This window comes from Sapajus apella, unplaced genomic scaffold (assembly GCF_009761245.1).
Source record: "Sapajus apella isolate SASKATOON/1434 unplaced genomic scaffold, GSC_monkey_1.0 scaffold46, whole genome shotgun sequence".
Classification (NCBI taxonomy): domain Eukaryota; kingdom Metazoa; phylum Chordata; class Mammalia; order Primates; family Cebidae; genus Sapajus; species Sapajus apella.
In genome coordinates, this window is record NW_022436986.1 from 18,492,421 (window position 1) to 18,501,736 (window position 9,316).

General features: G+C 45.0%; 1 protein-coding gene and 1 non-coding gene across 2 annotated transcripts in view; both read left to right on the forward strand.

Moving 5' to 3' along the window:
• The first annotated feature begins 344 nt into the window (after positions 1 to 344).
• HSDL2 (hydroxysteroid dehydrogenase like 2) overlaps positions 345 to 9,316 on the forward strand; it is an 83,338-nt gene continuing 74,366 nt past the window's right edge. The window contains exons 1-2 of the mRNA XM_032240366.1: positions 345 to 609; positions 8,593 to 8,756. Of these exons, the coding sequence (XP_032096257.1) occupies positions 593 to 609; positions 8,593 to 8,756 (181 nt within the window). The 5' untranslated portion in view covers positions 345 to 592. The remainder of the gene's footprint in view (positions 610 to 8,592; positions 8,757 to 9,316) is intronic.
• LOC116524933 lies at positions 4,293 to 4,399 on the forward strand. The gene has a single exon (XR_004257532.1). It is a non-coding gene; the product is annotated as a U6 spliceosomal RNA (small nuclear RNA).

Below are 9,316 nucleotides of genomic sequence, written 5' to 3' on the forward strand. Positions count from 1 at the left end.
GAAACGCGACGCTGGCCGGCTGTCACAAAGGCAATTTCTGCCGAGGGCAAGCGTTCCTAAGGAGGGGCTGAGGGAGCGCCAGGCTCGGACGTAGGGTCTACAAAACCCCAGAGCTAAAGCAGCCCCCAGAGGACCCTCCAAGGAGAGGCCGGACCCTAGCGCAGGCTCAGTCACCCTCCCAGCTCGAAGCCGGCGCTGGATCATAGCGGCGCGAGGAGAAACCAGTAGAGGCCGAGAAAAGGCGGAAGTAGCGGCTGACGCTCCCCAGACGCTAGGCGCTGACCAGAGACTGATTGTCACCTTAGGACCCGTGATAGGGGCGGGGCGGCGTTGTACCTCAAAGCGCCTGCGCGGAGAGCCGGCTCTCAGGGATCAGACTAGGAGGTGGCTGAGCGGGACGCTGAGCCCGGAGGCCCACTACGTGCGCAGGCGCACTCGGCGATCCCGGCTTCTCTGCGCACCGGTTCCCTCAAAGGCCTCGGGGCGGGGCCTCTGGGGCCGGGGCGGGGATAAATGCGGAGGGACAGTCCGGCTTTCACTGTCCGCCCGCCGCCGTCCCTGTCCCTGCTATCTCCTCTGATCTACGAAAATCATGTTACCCAACACCGGGTAAGGGGGTGGGAGCGGCGCGGGGAGAGAACCTGTCGGGAGGAGAGCGCGTCTCGGTGGGGCTGCGGTGGATCGCCTGGGCTGGCCGACCCCGTGGTGGGAGTCAAGGAGGCTGCCTGGGCACACTGAGCTGTGGTCCACGCTGGGCTCTGTGCACTGAGAGAATCTGCGGTAATGCGTGAAAAGGAATACAAAGTTTTGTATTATGGGTGCCAGCAGTGTAGAAACCTTTTCCACGGGTAAAGGGCCGAGGTTGAGTCACCCCGCCGCCCCCATTGCCAGCCCTTCCTGGAGTTTGGCAGGAGGACTTGCTTGGCCGAATGCGTGCAAGTTCTAGGTGAAAGGTCGCAGGAGCAGCTCCAGAGTTTAATGAGTTTCCACTTGTTCCGAACGCTCAATTCTCGAGTAATAGTGGAGTGTTTAAAAAGGGATTTCCAAATTAGAAGCAAATTAAACCGATCTGAAAACATGGGTATCTTTTGGGGATTTTTTTTCACCTTAAAAAACTGTGTTAAAATACGTAGCAAATTTGCCATCTTAACCATTTTTTAAGCGTACACTTTAGTAGAGTTAAGTAGATTCATACCATTGTGCGATCTCCAGAACTTTTTTCTTTTTTCTTTTTCTTTTTTTTTTTTTTTTGAGACGGAGTTTCGCTCTTGTTACCCAGGCTGGAGTGCAATGGCGCGATCTCGGCTCACCGCAACCTCCGCCTCCTGGGTTCAGGCAATTCTCCTGCCTCAACCTCCTGAGTAGCTGGGATTACAGGCATGCGCCACCATGCCCAGCTAATTTTTTGTATTTTTAGTAGAGACGGGGTTTCACCATGTTGACCAGGATGGTCTTGATCTCTTGACCTCGTGATCCACCCACCTCGGCCTCCCACTCCAGAACTTTTTTCATCTGCAAACTGAAACTCTACCTGTTAAACAATTCCTCTTACCCAACTCTGCTCATCCACTGGCAACCACCATTCTATTTTCTGGTTTATGTAAGGTGTGGGTGTCTTGAGTTGGGTAATGTGTTGATAGATTTTGTAATTTGCCTGAAACATACATGTGTATAGCCAAAGACTTAAAACAGTTCAAATAGCATAGGGTAAAAAGTGAGCCTCCCTCGCCGGGCGCCGTGGCTCATGCCTGTAATCCCAGCACTTTGGGAGGCCCAGGCGGGCGGATCATGAGGTCAAGAGATTGAGACCATCCTGGCCATGGTGAAACCCCATCTCTACTAAAAATGCAAAAATTAGCCGGGCATGGTGGCACGTGCCTGTGGTCCCAGCTACTTGGGAGGCTGAGGCGGAAGAATCGCTTGAACCCAGGAGGCGGAGGTTGCAGTGAGCGGAGATTGCGCCACTGCACTCCAGCCTGGCGACAGAGCAAGACTCGGTCTCAAAAAAAAAAAAAGTGACTCTCCCATCCATAAATTCTAGTCCCCCATTTACCTTATGTTATGTTTCTATTTTGTGCATGTGTAACACATTTTGTATACATCCAGACACACACACACTCACTCACACACACACCTTCTTAAAATTAATAGCAAACTCTATTCTTGCTACTTTTAGCTGGTATGTGTTAGGACATTCTTTCTTTGTTTTTTTTTGTTTGTTTGTTTTGTTTTGTTTTTTAAAGACAGGGTCTCCCGTGTTGCCCACACTGGCTTCTAGCCTCGAACTCCTAGGCTGAATGATCCTCCCTTCTTAGCCTCTGGAGTACTTGGGATTACAGGCATGCACCACTGTGCCCCAGGGACATATATTTTAGTACATGCAGATCTTCCCCTTCCTTTTTTTTTTTTTTTTTTTTTGAGATGGGGTCTTGCTCTGTCACTGAGGCTGGAGTGGAGTGGTGCGATCTTGGCACACTGCAACCTCCACCTCCTGGGTTCAAGCCATTCTCCTGCCTCAGTCTCCCGAGGAGCTGGGACTATGGTTGCGCGCCACCACGCCCAGCTGGTTTTTGTATTTTTAGTAAAGACGGGGTTTCACCATATTGGCCAGGCTGGTCTCCAATTCCTGACCTTGTGATCCGCCTGCCTCAGGCTCCCAAAGTGCTGGGATGACTGGTGTGAGCCACCGTGCCTGACTCTCTTCCTTTTTAATGGTTGCATAATATTCTGTAACAGCTTGAGTATCTATTGTTCAAAATGTTTGCTTCCAGAAGTGTTTGGGATTTCAGATTTTCAGATTGGATTACTTAACCTGTATATGAATAATACCCTTGTTTATTTAACCTGTTCCCTATTGTTGGATACTAGACTTTCCAGTTTTTTGGATACTCTCTTTGCTTCCATGATTATACTTGTATTTATCTATTTGCACATATGTTGTATATGTAGGATAAACTCCTGGAAGTGAAATTGCTGGATCAAAGAGTAAATGTGGCCTGGCACAGTGGCTCACGCCTATAGTCTCAGCACTTTGGGAGGCAGAGGCAGGCAGATCACTTGAGCTCAAGAGTTCGATACCAGCCTGACCAACATGGTGAAACCCCGTCTTCACTAAAAATATAAAATTACAAAAATTACAAATACGAAAATTAGCTGGACCTGGTGGCGGGCACCTGTAATCCCAGCTACTCAGGAGGCTGAGGCAGGAGAATTGTTTGAACCTGGGAGGTGGAGATGGCAGTGAGCTGAGATTGTGCCACTGCCCTGCCCTCCAGCCTGGGTGAGAGAGTGAGACTCCATCTTAAAAAAAAAAAAAAAAAAAAAAACAGAGAGAGAGAGTAAATGCACTTTATATTTCGATAGATATTGCCACATAACCCTCCAGAAGAGGTACACAACCAAAGGATAAAAGTGATCTCCTGACTTCACCTTCTTGCTGCCTTATGATGAAGACGCCTTGCTTCCCCTTCACCTTCTGCCATGGCTGTGTTTCCTGAGGCCTCCCCGGTCACTCGGACCTACAGGGTCTCGCTGTGTCACCCACACCAGAGTGCAGCAGCATGATCTGAGTTCACTGCAGGCTCAACCTCCTGGGCTCAAGCAATCCTCCCACCTCAGCCTCCCAAGTGGGGGGACCACAGACCAAGTCTCTCTCTTGTTGCCCAGGCCGGAGAGCAATGGCATGATCTCAGCTCACCACAACCTCCACCTCCCAGGTTCAAACGATTTTCTTGCCTCAGTCTCCCGAGTAGGTGGGATTACAGGCATGTGCTACCACATCCAGCGAATTTTTGTACTTTTAGTAGAGTCGGGGTTTCTCCGTGTTGGTCAGGTTAGTCTCAACTTCTTGACCCCAGGTGATCCACCTGCTTGGCCTCTCAAAGTGCTGGGATTACGGGCTGAGCCACCGCCCCCGGCCAGATTTGTTTTTTAATGGATGAGAGTTTCTTAGGTTTCCCAGGCTGGCCTTGAACTGGTAGTCTCACCTCCTTGTGCACCAGGACAACAGGCCTGAGCCACCACGGCTCCCTCTGACACTTTCAGAGGAGGTTTGCTGACTCCTACCCTTATAGGAAACTTAAGATTCTCTAATTTTTTTCTCTTGCCTAACTTTCATTTTTCTATTTTATTAATAGGATACTTTAGATCCAGAGAGGCCTTACTGAATTACATAAATTAATTATCTACCCAGAACTAGAACCCAGGTCCCTTATTTCTCACCTTAGTACTTTAAATTAAGTCATCGTTGTCTTTTTTTTTAAGGCTCATGTTTACAGAAAGAGAGGGTCTCAGTGCTTGCTTTGGCAGCACATATAGTAAAACTGGAACGATACAGAGAAGATTAGCATGGCCCCTGTGCAAGGATGACACACAAAGTCATGAAGCATTCCACATTTAAAAAAAAAAGAAAAAAAAAGCGAGGTTCTCTTCGTGGATTTTTCCCCCTATTTTTTAAGTGATTTTCCACATGGTAAATTAGGTTCATGATCTAGAAAAGTTTTTCTTTTAGCTTCACAGACACAGAATTATATTACAGTGCACCCTGTTTTAAAAGGCTACATTTTTACCCAGGTAACACTCAGTTTGGTAGGCTATCATTTTGAAAACCAATGCCAGTGAATAGAAGACAGTTTTTTTCATTCTATGCCTGCTTTTCTTTTTTTTTTTTTTTTTTTTGAGAAGGGGTTTTACTCTTATTACCCAAGCTGGAGTGCAATGGCCCCGATCTCGGGCCCCCCCAAACCCCCCCTCCTGGGTTCAGGCAATTCTCCTGCCTCAGCCTCCTGAGTAGCTGGGATTACAGGCACGCGCCACCATGCCCAGCTAATTTTTTGTATTTTTAGTAGAGACGGGGTTTCACCGTGTTGACCAGGATGGTCTCGATCTCTTGACCTCGTGATCCACCCGCCTCGGCCTCCCAAAGTGCTGGGATTGCAGGCTTGAGCCACCGCGCCCCGCCGCCTGCTTTTCTCAAGTAACCTAAACTTCCTATTTACTGAAGTTTTCCAGAATGTAATTGACCTTTTTTAAAGGTGGTTACTGGTTTTTTTGCGATAATTTCCAAAGCTTTAATACTGACAGTAAACATTTCAGAAAGTTAGCAGTCATATATTAAAGAAGAAAAATATGTCCACAGTAAGTGTCATTCTAATGTGATGTGTGCATCAATTTACTCTTTATGTTTCCAGGATGTGAGGTCTTATTCTCAACCTTGATTTCCTCTAAAAACCAAATGGGATAAAAACGAAAGACTTCAAGCCTACAGTTTTACTTGTGTATATATGCCAAGCCTTCCATGGGTTGGGACCATGGTGATGGGACAGCAGCCCCTGCTGCACAATAAAAAACATTGTTACCATTAAAAAAAAAAAAAAAAATGAGATCTCCTAATCCCACATGTTGGCTAACTGCAAAATAGTTAATGGTGAAAATCTAACAAGAAAAAAGTGTCACCTCATTATTGTTAAAATTTGCATTTATCACAAGTGTGGATTTGGATCTTTTTGTATATTTAAACCAGGGACAGTTTGATCCCCAGAGAACATTTGATAATATATGAAAAGATTTTTGATAGTCACAATTGAATGGGGATGCTAATGGCGTCTCAAGAGTAGAATACGGGGATGCTGGTAAACATCCTACAATGCACAAGCAGCCCCTACTACAAAGAGTTATGTAGTCCAAAAGGTCAATAGTGCAGAGGTTGAGAAACCCTGGTTTAAAGCCATCTATGTATCTTTATATTTGCCTGGCTTAACAAATGAGGTTTTTTTTTTTTTTTTTTTTTTTTCAGAGACGGTCTCCCTATGTTGCCCAGGCTGGAGTTCAGTGGCTATTCACAGGCACAATCCCACTACTAATCAGTACAGGAGTTTTGACCTGCTCCGTTTCCGACCTGGGTTGGTTCACCCCTCCTGGTGGTCCCCCGCTCCCGGGAGGTCACCATATTGATGCCGAACTTAGTGCGGACACCCAATCTGCATAGGGCACTGCAGCCCAGAACTCTTGGGCTTAAGCGATCCTCCCACCTCAGCCTTCTGAGTAGCTGGGACTACAGGCACGCGCCACGGCGCCGGGCAACAAATGAGGTTTTTGATTAGTCTCTGAGGGCTCTGTGTATTTTAAAAATTTGTCTTTAGGCCGGGCGTGGTGGCTTATGCCTGTATTCCCAGCACTTTGGGAGGCCGAGGCGGGCAGATCACGAGGTCAGGAGATTGAGACCATCCTGGCTAACACAGTAAAACCCCATCTCTACTAAAAATACAAAAATTAACCAAGCGTGGTGGTGCTCCCCTGTGATCCCAGCTACTTGGGAGGCCGAGGCAGGAGAATGGCTTGAACCTGGGAGGCAGAGGTTGCCGTGAGCCGAGATCGCGCCACTGCACTCCAGTCTGGTGACAGAGCTAGACTCGTCTCAATTAAAAAAAAAAAAATTTGTCTTTTATCACGTTACAAATAAGTTTTCGTGTTGCGTATGTACTTTGATTATACTATTTATTTAACATGAAGAAACGTTTGTGAAACCAATTATCAGTCTCTTAAGGCCTTTGCATTTTTGTGATAAGCCTTTGAGTTAAACCAAGATCTATCTTTCTTTCTTCCTTCCCTCCTTCCTTCCTTCCTTTCTTTCTTTCTTTTTCTTTTTCTTTAGTGCAGTGGTGTGATCTCGTCTCACTGCAACCTCCGCTTCCTGGGTTCAAGTGATTCTCCTGCCTCAGCCTCCCAAGTAGCTGGGATTACAGATGTGTGCCACCATGCATGGCTATGTTTTGTATTTTTTTTTATTTTTTATTTTTTGAGACGGAGTCTTGCTTTGTCTCCAGGCTGGAGTGCAGTGGCATGATCACTCTTCCTCCTCACCAAACTAGTTACTCCTCGTTTTAAAGCCGATTCCCATTTTTACCTCTGACCTCTTACTTCTGGAGTGTAATCCTCTCAGTCATGCAAGACCTTTATGTTCTTTTATTAACAGACCTGCTAATATATTGCCAATCTCAGATCATACCTTTTCCTTTGTCATTGTCACTTTTGCTCGTCACTCTCCATTATTTTCCTTAAGCAGACTTTTAAATTCACCCTTAGAAAGTAAACAAGAAAGTGCTTTCCCTTGGTGTTACCTCATCTACTTTACTATTTTATTCTTTTTTATGAGTTTACTAGGAAATTATTTTAGGTGTTTCCTTCTCACTTAGCAACTGAGTAAGGAGAAAGTTTAAGTGAACTTAATGAAATGATGGGAGGCTGAGGTGGGAGGATCACATAAGGCCAGGAGTTTGAGACTTGCCTGGGTAACATACCAAGCCCTACCTCTACAAACAATTAAAAAAAATAGCTGGGTATGGTGGTGTGTGCCTGTAGTCCCAGCTACTTCTGAGGCTGAGATGGGAAGATCACTTAAGCTCAGGAGTTCAAGGATGCAGTGAGCCATGATCATGCCACTGCATTCTAGCCTGGGTGACAGAGTGAGACCCTGTCTCAAAAATAAAATAAAATAAAATACAGAAGTTTCAGACCAGCCTTGGTAAGATGGTGATACCCCATCTCCATTTAAAAAAACAAAAATAAAAAAAAAACAAAGCACACAAATAATGAAAAGGGCTCAGGGAACCGTCAGCACATTTGAATCAGAATATTTCAGATCAAACTTCAACAATTTGCGATTCTTCTTGGTTTATTTAACAGCTCTTTTGAGATGCGATTCATGTACCATACTGTTCACCCATTTAAAATATGCAATTCATTGGCTTTTAGTATATTCACAGAGTTGTGCAACCATGACCACAGACAATTTAAAAAACTTTTCATCATCCCAGAAAGAAACGCTTCAACCCTCCATTGTGAGTCCCCAATCCCTCCCACTCCCAGCTTTAGGTAACCTCTGATCTTTGTGTCTCTATAGGTTTATCTATTCTGGACATTTCATATAAATGGCATGATATAATATGTGGTCCTTCATGACTGGCTTCTTCCACTTAGCAGAATGATTTTGGTTCATCCGTGTTGTAGCTCATAACAATACTTTATTGCTAAACATTATTTCATTATGCATGGCTACACCACATTCTGCTTATCCGTTCATCAGCTGATGGACATTTGGGTTGTTTCCACCCTGGCTTTTATGAGCATTCATTGAACAACTGTTTGTTTTTAGATAATTTCTTCAAAGTGGTATTTAGTCATTGTAAAAAAAATTGAAAAATATTAAAGAATATAAATAATATGATAAAATTTATTCATAATTCCAACACTCAAAAAAAAGCTTTATTAACACTTTTTCTGTGGGGGAAAAATGCATGTTTATGTAATTTGTTTTATAATTCTTCACTTCTCTTTAAGACCTACTTTGCATTTGAACAGATTTTGTTTGCCAAATCACAGCAAGACTGGCCAACTGCAGTTGTCATAAATAATTTATTTATTTATTGTGCCATGAGAGTGCAGTGGAGCTATCTGCCATTTGATGGGCATGGGGTGGGTTTAGAGAAAATTTCACAGAGGAGGAAACATATAATATGAAAATATGCATGAGCTTCTGATGCCTGTCAGTAAATAATTGGGCATTCCAATAAGGTGATATTTGTTCTGTTTTAGGAGGCTAGCAGGATGTACAGTTTTTATCACGGGTGCAAGCCGTGGCATTGGCAAAGCTATTGCGTTGAAAGCAGCAAAGGATGGAGCAAATATTGTTATTGCTGCAAAGACCACCCACCCACACCCAAAACTTCCAGGCACAATCTATACTGCTGCTGAAGAAAGTGAGTATGTCAGTGAGTGTGAAATGTCCTCCTAGTGGCTTCAATACATGGAGAATTTGCTGGAGAGTTTAGTTAAAGCTATTTGAAAGCTACCTTGAAAATAATTTTATCTAGTTAAAGAAGTATTTATGTTGTCACCTTGGGGCAGTGCTTCTGACCATTTTTCTCTTCCAGCACTTTTAAGCAATATGAGAGACTGCAGTTAAAAATATTATGGCCAGGCGAGGTGGCTCACACCTGTAATCTCAGCACTTTGGGAGGCTGAGATGAGTGGATCACCTGAGGTCAGGAGTTTGAGACCAGCCTGGCCAACATGGCAGAAACCCTGTCTCTACTGAAAATACAAAAATTAGCCAGGCATGGTGGTGCATGCCTGTAGTCCCAGCTACTCAGGAGGCTGAGGCAGGAGAATCACTTGAACCCAGGAGGTGGAGGTTGCAGTAAGCCGAAATCACACCACTGCACTCCAGCTTGGGTGACAGAGTGAGACTCAGTCTCTAAAAAAAAAAAAGAGGCCAGGCGCGGTGGCTCAAGCCTGTAATCCCAGCACTTTGGGAGGC